The sequence below is a fragment of the Scleropages formosus genome, chromosome 11, assembly GCF_900964775.1.
Source record: "Scleropages formosus chromosome 11, fSclFor1.1, whole genome shotgun sequence".
Classification (NCBI taxonomy): domain Eukaryota; kingdom Metazoa; phylum Chordata; class Actinopteri; order Osteoglossiformes; family Osteoglossidae; genus Scleropages; species Scleropages formosus.
This window is the reverse complement of record NC_041816.1, coordinates 25,128,766-25,153,335: the sequence shown is the minus strand read 5'-3', so window position 1 is coordinate 25,153,335 and position 24,570 is coordinate 25,128,766. Positions and strand designations below refer to the sequence as shown.

The following is a 24,570-nucleotide window of genomic DNA, read 5'->3' as shown; positions in this document are numbered from 1 at the left end:
CGAACCAAGTGCTCAGAGACAAAATGCCACAGCTCTCACTACTACGCCACCTGCTGACCCAAGCAGCTTCTCTTCCTTTCCATGAAAGCGGCGTTTCGGTGTCACTTTGTTGCCACAGTCCACCTGAGACACGTAAACAAAGAGTAACACAGTAAGGGTGACACAGTACGTAAGCGCGAGGCGAGGCGAGGCGAGGCGGAGGCGGAGGCGGAGGTGCGCTCCTCCTGCCTCCTGCGGGGAGGGAGGGCCCAGTGTGACGGAGGCTGGAAATACACCCCGCTCCCGGAGAGCTGCCTCGCACACGCTCGCTCGCTCAGTTACTCACTTACTTCCACGCTCCGGACACACACGCCACACAGCGAGCCCCCTCCACGGGCACTGCGGTGCGGAACTCCTCTCTCTCTTTCTCCCGGTGACGCTCGGAACGTCTCTGGCGCGCGCCATGGCGGACACGATGCTGGCGGAGCAGGACGGGCTCGCGGCCGCGAACAGCTACTTCAAAAAGGTACGTTTTAGACAACGACTTGCTTTCTTTTTAAATCACCTCAGCGGTAAGACGCAAGACGCCCGAATCAAAATTTCGATTTTTTTTTTTAAATTATGAATTATCCTCAGTATTTTTTTTGTTAAATTATTCACCGCGACTAACTGGTAAGTAAAAAAAAAAAAAAAAAAAAAAAAAAAAAAACTTGTTCGTGACGAAGAAAAATCAGTTTAGAAAAGACATACTCTCTGAGTGACTGAACAAAAAAAGTCTTGTGCTGCAGAGTTTACTTGCTGAAATACCATTAATACTATATGATATATCTACTGTAAATACATGTTATAAATGTGCAATAACTTTTTGAAAATAAAACGCATAGCCTAATAAGCAGCATTTCCCCAAGACAAGACGACTGACGGAACGGTAGGCGATGCTACTCCGGCGTAGACGCACCACTAGACTAGTAGTATAATAATTATATGTACCGCTAAATATAATGCTGTGAATAAATTATGCACTATATTTTTATTTTTAATAAAAATGTCTCTCAGTGTGTCGTGCTCGCCGCGTTGCCGTGCTGGTTACTTACTGTAAGTTAACTATATCATATGGATCGCTGCACCGTGTGTCCGGAAGGTTCCAGCATTTTCCTGAGCGCAGCACCTGCGCAGGTGAGCATTACGGGAACAGAAGGAGCCGCGAAGCTCCCAAATCCATTTACGTCAGTAGTATCCAAATAACATTGGAGGAGAGCGTTTTGTAGTAAAAGGCAGCAATATTTTATTATTATTGTTGTTATTATTATTAATTTTTTAATGACTCGTTTTGTAATGACTGGGGGAGGAAACGGAAGAGCACGCTCGTGGCAGAGGGATGCCACCTGTGTCTCTTGGTTCTGTGTTCAAACTCACCTGTACCTCGGCTGGAATGTAGTTCCCAGCGTGGGGTCCTTACTCGTCCCCTACTGAGGGTAAAACATACTTTAGGGTGAAGGAATGAGGGTCAAGGCTCCAGCTGGTCGCCTTCCGCACACTGGGACCTGTGAGGGTGGTGACCTCACATGACCCTCACGAATATGACCCGAGGAATGTAGAAGCCCAGGTGAGTTCCGCTGGAACGGAACTTGGAGAAGAAACAGCTGCCAGGTGGCTTCATGGATGCAAAGTGTCTGGGACGTGACCTCTCATGCCCTCTGACATTTATTTGTTGACCTGATGCTTTTCTCCAAAGCAGCTTCCAATGTGAAGCCATTCACAATTATTAACCCATTAATATAGCTGGGTAGTTTTACTGGAGCAATTTGAAGGTAGTTACCTTGCTCAAAGGTACTAGAGCTGGAGTTCAAATCTGCGACCTAAAGGTCCAAAGACAGAAGCTTTAACCTCAGTGCTAGCAGCTGTCCCTCATCGTTGTGTCCTACACAGAACTTGTTGAGCAGATTACAGTATTTTTGTCATCAGCAGCTTCCTCCGAGTGTTCCAGAACCCTCCCCTTCTATAAAGGTGTCTCTTAGTCTCGTAATGGGTTCGAATTCTGCGCTGCTTACGTCCCAGTGCGCATTCTGTGTGAGATGCCCTCACGTCAGGGTGCGTACATTTAGGAGGGATTCGCAGGGCTGCTTTTGAAAACGACCCGTGTTCTCAGTTCCAGACACGGTCATGTTGGGTTACGGGATGTTTGGTTTCTTTGCCAAGGCTGTTCTGTTTTTCCTGAGCTCGGTTATCCCTGGCGAGCACGCTGCAGAAAAAGGACAAGCACACACATTTAACTCGCCATCCGTCCAGCGGGGGACGTGCTTATAGCACTGAGGCCTTGACGTCGCATCTGTTCCAGGGCCTCTCGGTACTGAGCCGCAAAAACAAATGGACAACATGTGTGCTGGACAGGAGAGGCGGTGCTTTGCTGCAGGATGTGGCGATAGCAGAAGCGTAGGAAAGCCTGAGGTTACACATTATGCAAAGAAGCTCTCAAGATGGACTACGCAAAAAGAATTAGCAGTTAGTATGCAGTTTAAAACGGTCCGCTTTACTTTCTCATTAATGAGTGTAACTGGAGATGGTGTTTTTATGTGGGGATGGTAAGTTTGTGGGTACATCTGCTCAGCGGTTGAAGCATGTTTGGTTCGAGAGGTTGTGCAGAGTTGGTGCATTTCTCCCGTGTCTGCACCCCCCCCCCCCCCCCGACGTGCAGAGACGAAGGTGCCGGTAAACCACTTTGATTCTTCCCCTCTCATTGCAAACCATGCAAGCGGTCGCCGTGTCGGACTTTGCTTGGTGGCACATCCACCCGTCCTGGAAGGTTTATAAGATGTATTTAAAGGGTCTGTCAACTAGCGGTTTCTCCAGAGTCATTAAGTTTATGACAAATTGCTCGCATTCACTCACTGTCACTAACCGCTGGTCCTGGACAGCAAGCCACCAGTCCACAGCAAGGTAGCCACACACACTCGCTCATCCACCCATTCACCCATGACTGGCAATTTAACATCGCCAGTTCACCTAAATTGCATGTCATTGGACTGTTGGAGGAAACCAGAGCACCCGGAGAAAACCCATGCGGACACGGGGAGAACATGCAAACTCCACACATACTGAGCCCAGTTCAGACCTACAAAGAGCCCAGCTGTTGTGAGGTGGCAGCATTAACTTCTGCGTCACCGTGCCATCCTGTCACCTGTCTCATACACCTTATATATGTCTCCCTGTGCAGTGCAGGTCTGCGTTGAAGACAACGAGCCAAAAGTCTTGCGTGTTCTGTCCAAAATTAAAGTGTTGCTGCCCCAGGGTGGGTTTTGGTCACTGCGTCTGCTCCTGTGTCGCTGCCCACCTTCAGGTCCTCTCCACACAAGTGCCAAGAACTGGTTCCTCAGGTTCAGCAAAGCAGCATCAACATCTTTTTCATTGGAGTGTGTTGGCATGTTTGTGCTTCTTGTGTTACACTGTGATACCATGTTAACCCTTGGGCTGCATTCTGCTCATATTTTACTTTTACAGTTCCTATCAATTATGAATACGGTCTCTTTCATCAGATTGGCATAAGACTTCATGACATTCTCATCAATTGGCATCAGAACAGTTAAACCTGAAAAATGATCCCTGGTCTTAATCTTTGGTGGTCTAGTGAGATTTGGTCAGAAATAAGTAGATCAGAGACAGTAATAAAGCATATCAAAATCCAGATTCAGGAGTTCGCACACACACCCAGACACACAGAAGTGGTATCAATTGAGGTAAACTTTATCTGTAGTTCATGAATTCCAAAACGATTTGTAGGATTTGTGATAAGGGTTAGGAGTGAAGTAATACCACATCAGCTGATCACCTTGTTTCATAACTGCTTTATAAACAATTAAATAGGATTTTTCCAGCAAGCAGAAAACTGTCTCTAATACAGCAGAAGGGTTGAAATGTTACGACTGTGTGTCCTGTACTGTTAACGTTGAGCAGTTGTCTCAACCTGCGTGCCCTTGGATGAGCGTCAGTCCCGGTGTGTTGTGTATGCACACACTCGTGCTGGCTGTCACGTTGCCAAAGGGACACACCTTATCTCTGGTGACAGTGAGTCATTGGCTCACAATGTGTCCCTGCTGCGTTGAATGCTCCCCTAACAGACGTGACCACCAGGCTGCTGGAGCAGGGAGGTACAGGAGAGCATGGCAATAGTGCTTGACCATGGTACATCCTGGGTCATTCCTGCTGCCAGCAGGCCGCTGTTGTTGTGTTTGTACTCCACAACCGCTCAGTCCAAGTTAAAGGTGCTGGCAGAGCGTTAACATGGTGCTCTGGCACCGGGATCCTCCGTATGCTATTGTGGTCACCAGTGTTTCTCCTCTTCCCCGCAGGGCTGCAACCCCTTGGCTCAGACAGGCCGCAGCAAGCTGCAGAACAAGAGAGCCACCCTCAACCAGCAGATCATCAAGCAGATGAGGATGAGAGCAGGGGCTGAGAATCTGCTCCGGTACATACTGCAGTGACTGTGCACACACGCCCACACAAATACACACACACACTCACACTCATGCAATGTGGTCCAAGCAGGTTTGAGTACACCGCTTTGCTGTTGTCATGCCTTTGTGATCGCCTTGCCCTAAAAACTGGTTTGATGAGATTCCTCAGGTGTGGTGTGAGGTATGCCAGATAAGATCGCTCACAGCGCCAGTGAGGATAGGGCTGCCGTGCTGGAACTAAGCAGGTTCCTCTCTACCTATCATACTTCTTTGCCATGCAGTGTAAGCAATAGGTCTCTTTTGTCTAAGGCTGATGATTTATACTTGCTGGAGTTTTGAGGACAGTCCTCCAGCCTCCATAAGCACAGCAAGACCTTCCTGAGCTCAAAGACATGAGTGGTTCACTTTAATTCAGTGAGCTTCCTTTCCCCAGAGCAACTTAGTGTTAAGCTACTTACAGTGACGTATTGATTTATATAGCTGGGTAATTTTTACTGTATCAATTCAGGGCAAGTACCCCGCTCAAAGGTACTATAGCAGGAGGTGGGATTTGAGCCGAGTACTTTGGATCCAGAGGCAGCAGCTCTGAGGGAGACTATAGGGACACGAGCACACAAACCCCAAAAACCCAGCCGTTCTGTCCTAAACCAATGTGGTTTTTCCGAAATGTACCTGAGTAACTCTCTGGCAATTGCCCTGCACCACCTGTTCAGTTTACCAGAGTTTACCCTGGGTCCAGCAAAGTAAGTCAGAGAACATACCCCTGTTCTTGGGAATGTGACAGTGACGTACAGCCAATTGTTCATTCACAGAAGGGCTTGTCATTTATAGCAGTGGTGTGTGGGATCTCAGGCACATTCAGGTGGTGGGGGGGGGCCTTATCACAGTGTACAGGTGCAGTGTGTGACAAACAGGTGAGTTGGAAAGCCAAACTCTTGATTTGTTGAGCCACACAGCACTGTAGATAGGTGGGTGGATTCATTTTAAATGCAAATGGTGCAAGAAGAGCCAGTGCGTGTCCCACCCGTTGCTATGCTGCCAGTCGACTATTAGCTGCCCAGGGGCCGCGATCACCCTTTGCTAAAACACCTGGTATGGATGGCCTCTGTCGTAGCCTGTGGTGGCCTGCAGCTTCTGCTCCAGTACTTGCTCATTGTTGTCATTGTTTAAAGAGAAAATAACAGCTGGCTTTTGTAGGCAGTTGCTTTGGCCCAAACAGATTTCACCTCGCAGAACATCTCACAAGTTCAGATCTGGGACTTCACAGAAACTACCAAAGCTTTGTAGGCCTTGGAATGCGTTGTACATTTGAAATATGTTCCAGTTCACTGACTTTAACATTATTGTGACTTGATTGTGGCTGAATGTTCCCAGATCTGTTTTGGTTTGTTTGCTTGTGGAGCAGTGGACACAGTAAACACAGGTCCTTATAGCTGGGCTTATCGGCCCTGGCAGTGTTTAGTTTCCCTGGAGACCACACTGCACCGCACCTCTGTGTGCTTTGACGTCAGGAGCCCGCAGGTCACTGCCTTGTGGGAGTGGCAACAACGGGGGACTGTGGCTTTGTGGCTTGGCTCTTCCCCGCAGAGTTGGAACCAGGGTCCTCTGACTCTCAACATAGACATGTACTGTGCCAGAGCTGGTCCTGTAGCCGGAGTTCGCAGAGCCAAGAAGCACAAATAGTCAGGGGCAAAAATAAGCCTTGAACGGGTCAGCACTGCCATCCTCCGTTATCTGAACACTGACTGGATGGCCTCCTGTACATCTTTGTAGTCTTACCCCGTTTCTGACCTGTTTAATTCTTCTCCATTAGGAACTTATTTGTGTTCGCTCCTCTTGCGTTCCCAAATTATATCTACTATTTATTCATTTTTTGATGCTTTTGATGTGTTCCAACCTTTTTCTTGATGATACCCCTCCTAGAAGGCAACGCGTTGGCATGCAGCGGCCACTTCGGGTCCTCAAATATGGTGCATATTACATATAGTCTTGCAGCAAGATCTCCAGAGAAATGACATTTCGTTCCACTGTATGCAAGCCATATAGAGGAATAGTAAAAACCATTTGAACTTTTCCCAAAAGTAGCATACATTTTGATGGTCCCTACAGTTATTTACCCATTTTTACTGGAGCAGTTTAAGGTGAGTACCTTCCTTAAGGGTACCAATTGCATGGTCACTTTAAGTATTTTTGGTTTTAAGTACTCTGGCTGTCTATTGTTATTTATTGTTACTGTTATTAATTGTTATTGTTTTGTTTTTGTGCAGTATTATCTATTGTTTTTTTTGTTCATAGTCTGTGGACAAGCAGTCAAACAAGAATTTCATGGTACTTGTACACGGTATTTGTCTTTATGACAATAAACCTTGAACTTGAACTCACAACCTGTCAAGTTGAAAGGGAGCAGCTGCAACCACTACACTAACTGTTGATTTTTTTTTTTTTTTTTTCCCCGTTTTTGACCGTTGTTTCCTGATGATTTTTCTGCACATGGCAGTCAGAGTCCTGCAAAACCAGTCTGTCCTGTTTGCACCGCTTCTGAATTTTAGCCTCTTTCACACTGATTGGGGGGTGGTGGTGGGGGTCGGTGTAAGTGGAACCAAATCGCCTGTTCTCGTGGCAACCATGCTAATGACCTTGACTGCTTCCTACCCACTACTTACCTAGTTCTTTTTTTCCTGGTGTGCTCAGGGCTTTATTGTGCAATAGCAGCGTTTACAGTATGTACCCTGGTATCCATTACTTTGAAGTTTAAAGCTTACAGCAGTAGTTTTTACTGCAAAGATACCTGGGACCAAAGAACAAATCCAGCGCTACTCAGTGTTTGTTTTAAGGATCAACTGATAAAGTCAAATGTAAATGTTGGTTTTTAAAATATATTGTTTTTTATGAGTGTTTAGTCTGAAAATGAAATAAAAGTTTGTTTTTGGAAGCAGCAGGTAGCAAAGCAGGTAGGGCTGTCGCCTGATAGTCTTCAGTTCAGGCCTTCAGTTCAGATTCGCTTTGCTGTAGGACATCTACAGCAAGGTAGATTCAGTGACAGACCTTGACTATAAACTGTTCATCCTTTCCAGTACATGTCCTGTTTGTATAATAATACCACGATTAGTGTCAACCAGCATTATTTATCCTGCCCTTTTAAATTTGCTTTCCTTTCTTCACTGTGGTCCAACTCCAGTTAATTTTTCCATGTGTTAATATGAACCAGTTTGATGGGTCTAATTATTTTAATTGGGTCTTAGTTATCCTGAGATGTTACCTGCCCAGACGGTTAATTATGTAGGTTACACTACTAAATTACAGGAGTTTTGGATGTTGTTGCAGTAATGTCAGCTAGTGAACGGGGATGAGTTTCCTGTGGAAAAAAAAGTGTTGTATTACTTTGCATTTCCCATTTGCAAGCTCTAACAAAATGAGAACTCGGTGCTTTGGTATGTTTAGAAAAGCCAGTGGTGGCACAATGTTGGTTGAGCAGGTAGAGCTGTAGGTGGGAGGGCTCACAGTGTGTAACTCATTTTAGAGAAAGCATGTAGATTTGGCACAAAAAGACGGTTCTCAGCATAATGCTGTGCTGAGACAAGAGGGCGTTTCAGTGCATTGGAATAATGTTTGCCGGTGTAAAAGTGAAGGAAAGTGACAAAGTTATTACATATTTACTTGTCATTTTCTATTTCGCCCAGCTTAAGTTTTCATAAGAAAGGTAAAATGATAATATGAATATATAGGTTTATAGTCATTTTCACCTATTGCCATTCACTGCTATGTGTCATTTTATTTTCTATCCATTTAAACGTCCTCCTTTCTTGAGGTATGTGACCATGTCCCCTGGGACAGATACTACAGGGACGTGGGGTTTGGAGAATCCTCATGTGTGCCATCCCGTCCCTGTGTTCAGGGCATAGTGGGTGCTGGACTGGAGGCATGAGGGGGACTTTTATGAGGAGATGACTGAAGGACTTGCTTTCTGGGGTTCAATGTTGGGCTGGAGATGAGCTTCTCGACCACGTGGTGCTGTGTATAGAGCGGCAAGCGGATGCATAAATAAGTGCAGAGAAGGGTTCGTATTCAGAAGATCTTGTGTTTTACATATATTCATTTAGCTGACACTTTTCTCCAAAGCAACTTATAATTATTTACCAATTTATATAGCTGGGTAATTTCACTGGAGCAATATAGGGTAAGTACCTTACTCAAAGGTACTACAGCTGGGGGTGGGATTCAAACCTTGTGACCCTTAGGTCCAAAGGCAGCTGTAACCACTACGCTACTAGCTGCCCCAGCTATTACAGAGATGTTGCTGAATTAACATAAAATTAACACAAAATACCCCTTTTACTCGGCTTTATTCTTTGTACATCTGTAGCTTGATTATACGAAATGACTTAAAGATTAAACTTAAATTAACAAGTGATTAATCTGCAACTGTGCTAATAGTTGGACAGCAGTCGGAAGGTCCGGGTTTTGAATCTCAGCTCCTGCCGTAGTACCTATGACCAAGGTATTTATCTCAAATTGATACAATTAAAAAATACAGTAAATCACTAACTGGTGTCCTATCTGTGGTGTACCCTGCATGATGCTGTATGCTTCTGGAATGCACTCAGTGCAGTATTGTCTCCAGTCTGTGCACTTGTGTGTGAGTGTGCATGAACTACATATATGTGGCAAACAATTGAGTGCAGATGAGGTATTTTCCAGTCAAAAATTTTACATGAGTCAGTCAGTGTAAATTTTTTGGCAGCTGTTTGCTCCTATCTGACCACTGTATACTGTTAATGTCTTTGTCTTGCAGTTTTGATCCTGTCTTGTTTTGATAATCATACAGTTTACGTTGTGTCGCCTTGTTTAACTTCTTCCTTGCGGTGCGGAGATTTGGTGAAAAGTCTTCCATAAAAATAGCTACATTGGTACAGGTGAAACCGTTTGTAGGCCACCAATCCTTGGCAGTGCAGGTCCCCACTGATGTTCTGATGTCATCAAGCCCAAAGAAGCCTGGCTGTTGCTCAGCGATTGTGGTTGTCTCCAGGTGTGGTGTTTACAGAGCCTATCCATTGATGTCATACAAGCTCTTTATCAGCCCACACCTTGATTGTGATCGCTATTTGAGGGACCAACTGGGAGCAGGTAAATACTGCCTATCATAGGTATTTTAATGTTTACTCTTCATCTGATTTGTTTTTGTGCTTTTTGTCACTCCTGTACACTCTCATGCTCATTGTTTGCTTCTGCTTCTAGATTAATCTGTGTTGTCAGTTTCTTTTCCACTCGCTACGAGAGCACAGTCAGCCTTCTTGAGGATGAAACGGGACCCTGTTGATTTGACAGAAGGGCACCTTGTGAATGAAGTCAGGCCATATTCCATTCAAAGGGTTTTTGTGGCGCCAGTTGACAAGGCTGAGCTGATTAAAAGAGTGGAATTTTTTTTTTGGCAATTCATTGCCCAAGGACAACTCCATAGCAACGGGTGGAATTCATTTGTTGTTATTCAGCATTCGCGATAGTAGTGTAGTTACTATATCAGGGCCCGTGTTCTGGGAGTGATGGTGGACCGGTAGAACTTGTCTGCTTTACGCCCATGTCCAGTTGTACACTGGGCAGCAGATGGCGCAGTGGTTACAGGTGTCACCTTGCAATTGAATGACCTGACTTTGAATCTCCATTTCTGCTGTAACACCCTTGGTCAAGGTACTTATCCTGACTTGTTCTGGTAAAAATTACCCAGCTGTATAAATGGGTAAATTGTTGTAAGTTGCTTAACACTTAGTTTCTTTGGGAAAAAGCATCAGCAAAACAAAAAAATGTAGACTATCCAGGTCCATGGGCTCTGGAGGGTCCTGTTGTGCTTCGGAAGGCATAGGTCGTTCTGAGACCCATCACTTTCACCGTATAACCATGAAAACAACATTCAAGCTGTGATTTGTGAGTTCAGAAAGGAGTGTCTGATATCATCTTTTTTTAAAAAAGTTACTTTGTTTTCCATGACTTCTCTCTAATGGCTTTGTTTGTTGTTCAGCCCAATGCATAGTGCTAGTATAGTGATTTGGGTTGACAGGAACTTCAAGGTTGCCTACATCCTCTTATATTTAGCTGACACTTTCCCTAGAGCAGCTTTACATTGTTAAACCATCTACAGTTATTTTCCACTATATACAGCATGGTCATTTCACCAGAGCAATTTATGGTAAGCACCTTGCTCAAGGGTACTACAGCTGGAATTCAGACCCTTTAACCACTATGCTACCTGCTGATCCCATCTTTTCTCTCCTAATTCCTCTCAACCTCACTGCTGCATTTGACATCGTCTTCTTTAACTCGCTGGAATGGCTTGATATCAACAAATTATCGTTGAAATGGGATGACTCCCATCAGTAGATCTTACCGGGGGGGTCTGTTATTATCTTCCATGGCTTCTCTTAGACAATACACAGCTCTTCGCTGTGATTTATTCTCACACAATGCAGAATGTCTCCATTACTTATTTTTATGGATTGACTGATAGCCACCTACAACTCAGTATCTCCGAGATTGAAGTCCCTGCCAGTGCTTCCACCTGTGTAGAGCACCTTATCACACTTGTCAGCTCCTATATCTCATCCATGTTGTTAGATAAAGTGATAACATATCGTTCCTGTATTTTCATACTGACATCCTACTGTACACTGGTCAAGTCAAGAGCTCTTCAACTCCCTGTCATAGTCCAGTAACCATAGAGCTGGTTTGCTGAGATAGTCTCGCAGTGGTCTAGTTATGGGCTAATGCTCCTCAAATTTATTTGGCATTTCCTCAGATGTTTGCTTTGAAGACAAGGCTGCTTTTGAGTGGCATTTAATTTCCTGTTGAAACAATCCCAGTCACCAGTTTTCATGTTCCGACTGCAGCCATTTTGCATTCCTGTGGGAACGTCTTTGCTAAAACAGGGCATTGGTACGGACACTTGCATTTATCAGATGATTCCGTTTCATCTCAGAGTGCTTTCATAGGTAGGAGCAAAGGAATGTCACAGAATATGAAGAGCATGTGCATGTTTGCTGCTGGGGTAAAAGCTGACATGTTGCCGCAAGCTACATATAACCAGTTTCCGGAATGGCATTTTTGATGATCAGCTGTGAGGGACCAGAGGCAAACAGACCACCCATCTGTCACGTAACATGAGACATGTCATTCAGGAACTGGGCTCACCACATGTCTGTCTAGTCATTATTTTTACACTCTTTCTCATTTCTTCCTCATCCTTGGTTCAGTACCCTTTGTGTTTTTGTTTATCACCGTTCTTTAACATGCATGTTTTTCTTTTTACCCTGTCCCTCCTGGATTCCAGGGCAACCACTAACAACAAGGTGCGTGAGTTGGTGGCACTGGAGCTGAGCTACGTGAACTCAAACTTACAGCTGCTGACAGAGCAACTCGAAGGCCTCAACAGCTCTGTGGAGGTCTACCAGAATGTTCAGTGAGTATCTCATACTTCCTAACTTCCCAACTCCTTGTTCTGAAACCCTGCATCTTTAGAAGATAAAAAAAAAATTCTAACTTTTGATAATATTTCTCTGTGGGTGGTGTAGATCTTGGGTAGCACTACAAAACTTCACATTCCTTCACACTTCATTCCTTCACACTGAGCAAAGAAATCTGATTGTATACTTGCCACGTAAATGTCAGTACAATGGCATTAAAAGCTGAAGTGCAGATTTTAGAGAAATGTTGGATGGGAAATGAAACTGTGATACTCACAGGCTGAAATGCTACCATCTCTGCTTTTATAAAGGCCACCAGCAGACTCATGTCACTCAGGAATTTCCTCCAGTTCACTTGAATATAGCCCCGGGGGGGTCACCCATGTGACTGTGCTTGAATGAGTGCCGAGCGATGAGTGTAGGTGCTCCTCTGTCTCAGTGTCTTTGAAAGGGCCCAGACTGGGTACACCACAGCCTTTTAACATTCCTGCGCCTTCTCAAGCCTGTAGAGATACAAAACCACCCATTCACAGTTGGTGCTCCAGTGTCCTCCCAAATCAGCCATATTGAAAACCTAAACCGTTTTTTCTGAATGATTTAATGGAGGCATTATTATAGGGAGAAAAACAGCCTGTTGCTCTCATTCTGAAAGCACCTAACACTGTTCCTTCTCTGTGTTTTTCAAGATCCTTTTAATAGACTAGACTAGGTCTGCCTTCTTATGTAAAGTTAACAAAAATAGCTTTTAAAATATCAACTAGTTCTGAAAAAAAAATGCAGTGGGGGGATTTAAATAAGCAAAGAAAACAGTGTATTTATCAAAATCAATTTCAGATTAGTTCCTTTACTGTTCTGTACAGAGTTACACGGTTGCACGTAATCTTCTGCGTGTGGGATTCAAGCTTTGAATGACCCAGGGGAGAAGAAAGTCACATTTCGCAGACTTAAACAGGGCTATAAATGTGATGGAACCAGAGTAGCCCAGAGATGCAATATTAGCTTGGACAGGGGTGTGAGAAGGGAATGAGAGCTTCTCCTGGTAATCTTCTTTCATATCGGTTAAGCTGTGGTTTCTTGCTGACCTTAAAACACAGATGTAGGATCGGCTGACGGTGTGCTTGTGGAAACCTTCAGCAAAACAAGCCAAAGGAAAGGCTGTAAAATCCTAGAGAGACACACGAAGCATAGTATTCAAAGTGACACATTTAACCCAGCAATCTAGCCACAGCCACTTGATGTGATGTGTCCATGTTTACGCGCAGGGAATCGGCCAGCATTCCCATGATCCCTCTGGGGCTAAAGGAGACCAAAGAGGTGGACTTCTCTGTGCCTTTCAAGGTATGGTACTGCCCAGTGGCACTGTGCACAGGCTTTGGAAAAAATGCTAGAAAATCTTAATGTTTTTTCACAAAACCAAGCTCTGGTATAAAATTCTTCCAAGAATAAAGAACCTCTACAGAATTAGCTTTGTTTTATCATGAATGTCCTAATGGGCTTTTCCACGGTGTCTTTCTGTGGTAGGACTTTATCTTGGAGCACTACAGTGAAGATGGGTCTAACTTTGAAGATGAGATTGCCGACCTTATGGATCTGCGACAGGTAAAGTGTGTGATTGCACTGCAATTCAGTGTAAAAAGAAAGTGTAACGTGATTTTTTTTTTTTATTATTTTATTATTATTATACATTTACTGTTTTTTTTTTTGTGTGTGTGTGAGAACAGGCCTGTCGTACTCCAAGTCGCAGCGAAGCAGGAATTGAGCTTCTGGCCACATATTACAGCCATCTGTCCCTCATTGAGAGTCGCTTCTTCTCTCCTTCAGGGCAGATGGGGATCTTCTTCACCTGGTATATCTTCAACCTGTTTCTCAAATTCACTCACAGCCTGTGATGACTCCCATGCACATGTGGCAGGGGTTTCTTCACATTCATTTGGAAACAAGCGTATTGCGAGAAGATGGTGCACCATGGTAAAGTTCTTTGTTGCCCTGCCAGGTACGATTCCTTCACTGGGATGCCTGTGTGCCAGCAGAACATCTCCCTGGAAAAGGCCAGCCTGCTCTTCAACATGGGTGCCCTGTACACTCAGATCGGGACACGGTGCGACCACCAGACCCGTGTTGGCCTGGAGAATGCCATCACCGCCTTCCAGAAAGCAGCAGGTGAGGCAACGTTATGATCATGCATTTCTCAAGAAACGCGCAACCCGACAGGTGTCTTGCTGTTCCTGTTTGTTGGGATTTGTCTGGATTTTTGTTTTTTTTTTTTCCAGTTTAGCATGTTCATATGGTTTTTTCTCTTCTCTATTTTATTTAACCTGAACGGTTTTCCTTGTTTTCTGTCAGTCTGTAACAAAAACTGTGACGAGGTAATACACCCCAAATGGAGAGAAACTGAGCTCAAGTCGCTCACTTTTCACTGGAGTTCACTGACTGAAATCTTCATATTGGCAACACTTTGAAATTACTGAAAGAGAAAACATGCTGAACTAATTTGCAGGAGTTGTGCAATGAGCGTTATTAGTTATTTTATTAGAGATGCTCATGGTTCCATGGAAATACGTATTACTTTAATGATAACTTTCTTTGTATTTTCTTTTCTTTCTTATTTTTTCTAAAATATTGGTTTATGTATTATTATTATTGGAGTGTAGCTCTTGGGATGTCAGGAAAGATGTGGGTCTTTGGAATACCTGGCTGACACAACAACAGTTAATCCAGAAACCAGTATCCCGACAGAAATGGAAGTGAAACACATATCTAGTCAGATGTCACTGCACTGTGAATAATGGCACTTCTTCATTGTCACTCTCCAATACAGTAGTACCCTTTGAGTGTAGGTTAGGGTGTGTGAGACTTTTGGGTCATGAATATGATAAAGTAGTTGTCAGTATTTAATGAGTTGCCTGCAGTTGTCTGACCAAGTGTTAGACGCCAACATCATTCTATCCAAAGCACTGCGCTGTTTGAGTACTTTAGGGTAAGTAGAACTGTTCGCGAACTACGTGTGCATTGGTACTGGTTCAGCTGGCCTGCCACCAACTCAAACATCCACGAGATGTTGTCTTTCCACTAGCTGCTGGTCTTTCACAACCTCGCCATTAAAAAAATAAATTGAAGCTGAATTGAAACAAGTCATACTAAGTAACTTTGCCTAAACAAATTCTCTTCCTGTTTATCTGGTGGAACTATGGAAAGGTGGCAGTGTTCTAATCTGGGAGATACTGCAGAGATGTTTTTTTTTTTTTTTTTGCTTTTACATTTACATTTATTCATTTAGCAGATGCTTTTCTCCAAAGCGACAAGACATCTCATAGAAAATACAATGTGTGCATTACATTAACAGAAAGAGAGACATAGATGCAGATGCGTGATTCTTAACTGCAGTTTGTAGTTAGCTATTGCTTTCACAAGCAGCTTGATTAAAGCAGCTCAGTTGGCAACATATTTGATATGATTATACAAGTAAATGCTTCTGTTCAGCTGTTTCATTCATGCTTTGTGTGGTGTAATTGGCACTTATATCAAAGTGTAGAGTTTCTATGGAGTAAAATGTATAATAGAACATTTATTCATTTAGCTGATGCTTTTCTCTGAATCAGCTTATTATGTTCTACTACATACATTTATTTACTAATTTATACAGGTGGGCAATTTAGGGTAAGTACCTTGCTCAAGGGTGCTGCAGCTGGAGGTGGGATTCACACCTGCAACTTTTGGGTGCTTATACAGTGTCAGTTGTATGGATATAATGCATTGACAGCGTAGGAGATCATGGTTGACCTTGCTTTGCGGCCATTTGTTTACATTTTGCAATCCCAGCATGCCTGTAGAACCTGTCAGCGAAATGTTGACGATGGCAGTCAGAAATGTTAAATGTTGTGTGGTTATGTTTTTGTGTGTGCTGTTAACAGGGGTGCTGACCCACCTGAAGGAGACGTTCACACACACACCCAGTTACGACATGAGCCCTGCCATGCTGAGCATGTTGGTGAGGCTGTTGCTTGCGCAGGCACAAGAGTGCTTGTATGAAAAGACCGCCCTTCCTGGCATCCGCAACGAATTCTTGACCTTGGTCCGGATGGCCCAGGAATCTGCTAAGGTGCGCCATAAATATAACCGTAGCCTCTGTCCTACAATAACATGTATCCATGCTTCTTGAGAGCTATGGAACATGACTGAGGTGTGAAGGTCTTGTGGTTTTTGACTACATTTGTATTTTATAAATGACTACATTCAGTTTTCAAGCTGTTAAATTGTATTTTAATAAACTATTTAAATAAATTTAATACAGACATCCCTTGATTTACAAACTATCTTATGAACTCTTCCTGAAATTTTGGTATAATGGCTCTTGATGCTCTATTTTTGATTTGCAGAACAAAAAGTCAGTGACGTGAAATTTTTCCTAAGTGTATCCAAAAAAAAAGGAAATCCGCGATGACCTAACTGTTTTTTGTTGCGTTGAAATCATGGGTTGATAGTTATGTAAGTGTTTTACAGTGCTCCAGGAGGGAAAATTTGTTTGGGTGTTTTTGGGTGGGCTAGGAATGCATAATAAATCATTTTTCCCCGTTTCAAATAACAAGAAATATGGTTTCGTTATGCAAAATTTCAATATTTGCACCATTTTCAGGAGTGGTTTAATTTCGTAAATTGTAGGGTGCCTGTAGTTTGTTTCGATGCTTGACATTGTTAGGACAGGATAGGATAAAACTAATAGGATAATACTAATCCCAGCAGGAAAATTCACACACAGCAACTTAACATGACACCAAACCAAATTTCAATTAAACTGTCAAATATATATGAAAATACAGGAATAACTGTTATATGGAAGGATGAGTTCATTGAGGTCTCTTATGTTAACCTCCTCAGGTTGCTGACACATATGAGCAGGTCCACCAGTCCATGATCCAGACTCCAATCAAAGACAATGTCCCAATGTTCTGGTCCTCCATGGCCCAGGTGAAGATCAGCCACTACCGGTCTTTGGCCCACTACTTTGTGGGCATTGCTCTGCTTGACCATCAGTGTGAGTAAAACCCAGATAGTGCTCCTTTTCAACAACCTCATTTCTGCCAAGAGCTGTTCAGCTATGTTTTGTCCCTAACCTAGAATTAGTAATCAGGGTTTTATCAGGGAAAAGGCCTTTTTTCTAGTAGGATATTTAATCTGAACAATTTTGTCGTATTGAGGGTTCAGGGCCCAGTCTGTAAGGCAATTACATAATACTTTATTTCTTAAAACCAAACAGCCTCTCAGTCACAATGGGTGTAACTGTATTCCTGTCACAGTACAATATCTTAGTTACTCTAATGTACAGTATTCCCTTAAACAAAATTGAGCCTCAGTAATACTTGTCCACCGTGGCTGTGTTTTTCTGAACTGATCAGTCCAAGCCTTTTGCTGCAGATGAGGCCTCTCATTTTGAAATATAATGTGGCATGGCATTACCCTTAAGAATCGTGCTGACTGGTATGTCAAACGGTATTAAACATAAGCTCCTGCAATCCTGAGTCAGGTGTTCGATAACGCACTTGTCTGTGCAGTGCGCCTCAGCGATGATGAGGACAAGCAGGAGAAGGCCTTGTCCCAACTGTACGATATGATGCCGGGTGGGTGTGCGCCTCTCGATCTCCTGAGAAACAAGGAGGAACGTCGGCAAATAGGTGAGTCAGGGCTCCAAGTCACCTGTATTATCGCACCTGTTAACTGCTGCTTGTATTCCATATTAGTAACTGAATGAACAGACGGACGGATGAACGAATGAACAAACGAATTAAACTTTATTAATCCGGAAGGAAATTTTGTTTGATTGCAGCAGCATACAATGTACAACAAATACACACAAACATACACACATAAATGCTTTCAGGTAGTTCTTGACTTACGACATAACCTTACTTAAAACGACCTGGACTTACAAAGGGGGTCCCACCAACCTTATGTGATTTTTGCATTCAAAGTTTGATGGCATTGTCTAATGCCAAGTGTTCCATCTGCTGTACAATAACATAGGTTGGTCAACCTGCCACAAGGCAGCATATTTCCTGTTGACTTAGCATGTCTTTTGGCAACGGCATCCATAAGGTTAACAAAATACAGTATAATGGGGTTTTCAGCTTGCGACAAAGTTGATTTACAACAAGGATTGAAGAACGGAACCCTATCGTTAAGTCAAGGACCCTTATACCCTGAAGTAATTATTATGACGGCCTTTTGACTGTCCACTCATGAAAGGATTTCAAGATAAGTACTCACTGGTGCCTGGTTAGGGAGTTGTGGATTAGTTATGATTGAGAAGGGTCATAGTTGTCATTCTGTTAGGTTTCTATGAAAAATCATAGAACTAGTAAAAAAGATTGAAAATGTCTTGGGGTCTTTTAGCAATTCACGCTTAGTGTTTAAACCCTGCAGCCTTTGAGTCCCACGTTAATCTACTTCAAACACAAATTTCCATATTCACTAATGAACACGATAGCCAAAATAGAGGTGTACTCCATTTTTCCACCTCAGAAAATGGCATTCTTCAGAATTTTCCTGAGTAAATGATTGCAAAGTACAAATTTCTATTCTTTTTAAAATATCGACACTTAAGATGAGTATCAGACATCCATGTGTGTTACACTTTAAATGGGAGACCTTGTGAAGGCATAATTACTTTGTCACACCACTGTAAGATGCAGGGTTTAGCAGTTGTGGCTTCAACCACACACCTTCTCTTCCCAGGGAAGGCGCATTTCCGTCGGGCCATCATGGGACATGAGGAGGCGCTGCGTGCCCACAACCTGTGCCGCCATTTGCGCAAGCTGGATGTGCTGCGGGAGATCCTGCAGGCTAGTCATAAGCGTACGCTTGCCAAGTTGGATGAGAACAACTCGGAGGATGAGTTCACCGACTACATGGATGCACCCGACATTGTCTGTGAGTGAAGGACGCCACCTGTGTCGACAGACATAGTAATAGGGGAAGACTTTGCAATGCGTTATTTTTTAAAAACATTCTTTTCTGTCGACACCATCGCTCATACATATATGTTCAACTGTCTGTACTGCTTAGGCTGCAGCATTTCTGAGAAAATGTTTGTAGAGTGCTATATGGTTTCCAGCAGGAAACAATACTGATTTTCTATTTTTTCCCAACCAGCTAAAACTGAGCAGAAGGCTGAAATTGAGATGCCCATGTCCATAAAGGTGAAAGTGAAAGACTTTTTCCACAAACTGGTATGTGGGGTACTAATTCTTGTCAATAACCTTCTTTTATACAAAGTCAACGCCTCTTTCAAGAACTGCACAATTGTCCTTTGATAAAGTGCATACAGTGTCATGAAAAGTATTTGACCCCTTTGTGATTTTCTCTGTTGTCGCAGCTTTGTACCACTGATTTTGATCGGATCTTCTTTCTAGTTCTAGTTATATGTGAAGGCCTTTCTTTCTTTCTTGCAAAAGCAACCTCAAAGAGCAGGACATAAAACCACCCGTGAGATCAAACAGAGTGTTGTAATTACAACCAGAGAGCTCCATGCATCTCTTACCTCATCATTCCTTATTAAGATGCTACAAAAATGAGATACCTGGGACAGTAGTTAGACAGAAACCAATTCTCACAAAAACACCATGAAAGTTTGACTACAATTGATAAGAGTACCTGTATTTCTCTCATGACTTTTACAAGAGTATTCTCAGGAGTGATGCATCGAAACTGGAACTTTCCGAATGACAAGGGCCCTCTTGTGACTGGGGAACATGAAACATTGTATTGAACAGTTAGAATCTTCTGCCACTGATCTAGCATGGTGGTGGCAGTGTAATGGAATGGGGTTATTTGGCTGCCAAATTACTTGCCTGCTTGCAGTCACTGAAGGAACCATTAATACCATTTTGTTTTAGCTTGCATAGATCAGAATGTCTTAAATTAAATTTTTGAAATGGCTGAGTCTTGACTTAGTCTGAATGACAGAAGCTTTTCATACTCAAAAACCCAATAAATGGTGCTGAGCTGAAGCAGTTCTGCATGGAGGAATGGGTCAGAATTCATCAAAAGCAATATGACACCCCAGTCAACAGCAACAGGAAGCATTTAGTTAAGTCTTTTGGGCTGAAAGTGTCACAACCACTTATGTACTATATTTGCACACGGTTATTCAGTGGTGTACTGCTCATATTGAGGTTATTTACCAAGTATTAATTATTGTGTTTGCTTGGGCCTCCTTTTTAAATATAAGGTTTTGCTTGAAGATCTGACCAAATTTGCTACAAAATATGCAATAAGGGAGAAAATAAGATGGGGCAAATCCTTTTTCACAGCACTGTACATGCATGTTACTTACAGCTGGTGTGCTATTTTTGAAACTGGCCAGTGAAAGCTGCTGTGGCACAAACTAATATGATTAACCCTGGTGGAAGAAAATTTAAGAACATTGTATTGTTGGTAATTTTACAGGAGGGGCATATTTTCCTGCCAGATATACTGATAAATATAATAGGAACCATTGTGCAAAAGAAATTGTAACTGTCAACAAAATGTCCCGTATTTTCTGTGATACTCAGTGTCCTTTGGTGTAATGAATTGTTCAATATGTAATTTACAGCAGGTACCAATAAGTACCACAATTACTGCTTTGTTATTTAATCTTTGGCTTTTTGGAAGGCCTTAGATTAATGCTTTCCTGTTGGTGAGACAGTAGCCTGTTTTGCTACACACACGTTATGGGACAGCTGGGGCAAAGACAGTGGTAAATGGCAGTCTTCTGAAGCCTCACATCGTAGGGTTTCTGGACTTTTCTCGGTCATTATTGGGTGCAGAGCTGAGATATGTGATTCCTGGTAAAAGTAAAGTACTTAAATTAGGAGTCTTCTCCACAACCTGTCCACAGGGACGGAGCTAACATTGGCTGTCTCTGCTCTGTGAGAAGTTAAACCGATTGCACAATAGCCTCAGAAAATACAGAGCAACACTGGCGGGTCCCTATAACATTAAAACAGGATAGAAAAAAAAAGCTATGGAATCCTCCTAATCCCCTGGGCTCTCCTTGAGCAGTGAAAGGAGCTGCTGTGGGAGATTTAAGCTGGCCCGGTGACTATCATGTTACCTTGCTTTACCAGGATATGAGTACTTTTTTAGCCATATGACCATTCTCAATACTGGTATTCTCCATGGTTAGTTACCATAGCGATGGTGGTGGTTCTGCTCTGCAGGGCCCACTCTCTGTGTTCTCAGCGAAACAGCGCTGGACAGCCCCCCGCACAGTCCGGCTGTACCCTGGGGGCAGGGACCTGGGCTTCATGCTGAAGGGAGATGGGCCTGTACAGGTCCTGTCCCTGGATCCTCTCTGTGCTGCTGCGGTGAGTTGTTCTTCTGCCTTGTGTTGGACTTTGGGGAGGCAGGGGACTTAGATGGGCAGTACAAGTCCAGCACAAATGCACAGTCCCTCTGTAGGAGTGGGTAGTGCATGTAGGTTTCCTTAAGGTGCTCTGGTTTCCTCCCATAGCCCAAAGAAAAGAGTCTACTCTACATGCAACTGTAAATAAGTTATCACAAACTTGTAAATACCACAGTGTTGTTCAGCTCTCTGTGGCACCTTAGTGTGAAGAGCACTAAATAAAAATAAACTGAATAGGCTGAGTAGTTTGTGATGCCCTAAAGAAAGGATGTGGAATTTTTCCAGGGAAAATATCCAGTTATGTACTTGTGTCAAATTCAGGTAAAACTATTAAACTGGCATCTGTCAGTTTAAAAAAAATTCTCTTTTTAAATATGATTGCAGGTAGCAGTAGAATGCCTGCTGAACTGCCAGTATGTGAAAATTTGGCATGTTCATTATTCAAACCAAAAAAAAAACCTTTAAAAAACCCAAAATAGCTGTTTTATAAAACTTACTCCAAATAACACATATTACATTAATGACAGAGTTATTTTAATTTGGGAAATCTAATGGATTAATGTGAGAGAGTTATGTATGTAATAATATATATATACACACACATTATATTATATATATATAGAGAGAATGCAACATCCCCTTCTAAACCTCATCAATACCTTATGCTGCAAGTGTACATCCATGTTTTTGACATTTTTATTGTATTACACTTACATTATGAATAATTATTAGGGCTATATGAAGGAATTTTTGTCTAACGATGGTGTCTATTGACTAAATCATTTATTGAAAACAGAGCCTGTGCATTTCACAGTATATTCAGAGGGTGTCTTCCTTTTCTTTTATTGTCCCCAGGGAAACAGAACACCAAATTTGTTCTGTCATGTCTGTTTTAAATTTGCTCATGTGTCTGGCTGTTGAGTAGTTAACTCAGAATAACAGCTGTGGAGATCACAGATTAATTTATAGGCTTAATTCAGCTGCTGGCATTTGCTGTCCACAGAAAAACGGGCTAAAGGAGGGTGACTACATAGTTGGTGTCAAGGACACAGACTGCAAGTGGCTGGATGTGAGTGAGGTGATGAAGCTCCTGAAGGACAGTGATGAGACAGGTGTGGACATCCGAGTTGTCAGCATGATGGAAGGCAGCCCGCCCATGGTGAGTCTGCTGAATCAGCATTGATTTTTTTATTTTTTTTGCCAAATTCTCATGGGGCCCATTTCCAGTCCATTTCACATTACATATTAGCTTAATTTGAAATGTAAAAACCAGCACGCTTCCAAAAATTTCTGTAAAAGTCTCAGATATAGCTGTAACATATAGCTCCACATACATGTTTCAGGTGGATTGGGGGATTCTTAGTATGTGTATGTAACTGCAATGGACCGGCCTCCCATTCAGAGTGTAGCCTTGTACAACATCTACGACCCCCCCCCATCACTGAATATGTAGCTGCACTTGTCGAGGCCATTGTTCTCCCCAGGCTCAATTATTGCAGTTTCCTGCTAACACATCTTCCTTCATCTGTCACTTGCTTTCTTCAACGCCTTCAAAATGGAGCTATTTTTGTGTTATAACCTTCCACGTTTTACACACATCTCCTCTGCTCTGCTGCCCCCACTGGCTCCCTGTTACATCTAGGTTCTGGTTTAAGAACCTCATCCTACCATGTGGGTATCTTCTTGCTCAAATCTCTCATCTCTCCCTGCTGCCCTACAGCCCAACAAAAGTGCCACCTACAGCGGTGGCCTCTCCAAGACGTACTCCATGATCTGCCTGGCCTTTGACAACAGCGACAAGGTGCCCAAGAACCGAAAGGTGACAAAGAAGACGTCGTTCCTCAATTGGGGCACGAAGGGCAAGTCAAAGAGCGTCAGCACTCTGAGTCTGCCCACAGCTGACTACTCCGCCACCCTGCCCTTTAACAAGCAACGTGCCATCTTCCCCAACTCCTACAATGACCCTGCTCTTTACTAGGGTTGTGACTTCTGAGGAAAAACAACCCAGGATACGAAAGAAAAAATTGCACATATTTATGCGTGTAACTATGGTGACATTCCGCCAAATGATTGTTTAAAACACATGCTGCTTCTTGCTCCTTGTGTAAGGCAGATGGGGACATGTATGTCTTGCACTCCAGGACTGCTCAGTTTTAGTCTTTTCTGTATGTCATTGTGTGTTGAGTATGTACCACATCTTTATACTGGATCAATTTTTTAATAGATTATGGCTTTCTTTGCTGCAAAATGCCAGAGTGCCTTCAGACTTACTCTGAGACTTGTGCCAATTGTTAAGGGGGCTAGAAGAGGCCATAATTTAACAAGTGCTGGGCCATAATGCAAATGTGCAGGCCATGCAGTGTAAGCTGTCAGAAATGTTACTGTTTTACAAGTATAGCATATTTTTTCCCTGTTCTACCTGTATTTCTGTATTTCATTCATTTGGAGAGGAAAGTAAGGTGTGCTGAATGAAGGACTGTGGCCAGCTCTTGATGACTGGCAACCCGTGAAATGTAATCAGTCTAGGGAGACACTGTTTGGAGCTTCTGTTGCACTTTTTCCATATGGGATGCTTGTCTGACCAAGGGACTGGCCAGTGCCAGCTGCATAATCATATAGTGTAATAGCTTTTGCCAGTGTTTTGTATCTGACATTGTTTGCTAACACTTTGTAACAGGTGTTAACGACTGTTGAACTGTCTACAAAGTAGACTATTTACATTTGATAATCAAATAAACAAAAAGTGCAACTTACATAAATACACATATACATAGCTAAAATATGCTGAAATACAATGGTTTTATCTTTATATGGGACAAATGTACATTTTTAACTCAAGTTTCTCAGTTCAGTTTTTTTGGTAAGGTTCACTGTATTGCCTTAGGATCATTTAATAATAGTAAGTTTTGTATTTAGGACAATGTTTCTCTTAATGAATTTATTAGAATTTTTATAAAGCAGTATTTCTATTTACATCAATAATAGTGACTAGGGTCAGTATACTAACTGCTGTCTAGTTTCTTTTTAATGGAATAATGTACATACCTTAAGTATACTAAAGATTAACTTGGAAAAATGGAAAGCTATACAATGAAAATTACTCTTATTTGCAAAATCTTTTGTAATGATGCTCAATTGTACAAAAAGTACTTGATAGCTTTATTGGATTATAATGTCATTGCATTAGGTACTGTTGTAGTTTTAAAATCCTATCTGCTTAATAAAGTTCTGTCTTGAGCATTTTGGGGTTTTTTGCTTTAGAAGCCATTTTTGTCTCTGACCTCTATTCCCCCCATTTCATCTTTCC

General features: G+C 42.6%; 1 protein-coding gene across 2 annotated transcripts; it reads left to right on the top strand.

Annotated features, from left to right (window-relative positions):
* Positions 1-281: 281 nt before the first annotated feature.
* Positions 282-24,503, top strand: rhpn2 (rhophilin, Rho GTPase binding protein 2). Of its 2 annotated transcripts, none has more exons than XM_018763750.2 (15): positions 282-505; positions 4,326-4,441; positions 11,749-11,877; positions 13,144-13,219; positions 13,403-13,480; positions 13,603-13,727; positions 13,875-14,041; positions 15,793-15,980; positions 16,757-16,913; positions 17,431-17,550; positions 18,611-18,805; positions 19,028-19,074; positions 21,079-21,225; positions 22,267-22,422; positions 22,984-24,503. In XM_018763750.2, the coding sequence occupies exons 1-15, from the start codon at positions 443-445 to the stop codon at positions 23,239-23,241; spliced, it is 2,022 nt and encodes a 673-aa protein (XP_018619266.1). In that variant the 5' UTR covers positions 282-442; the 3' UTR covers positions 23,242-24,503. The 2 variants fall into 2 exon arrangements, with proteins under 2 accessions (XP_018619266.1, XP_018619265.1); XM_018763749.2 differs by having other exon boundaries at positions 19,028-19,104.
* Positions 24,504-24,570: the final 67 nt, after the last annotated feature.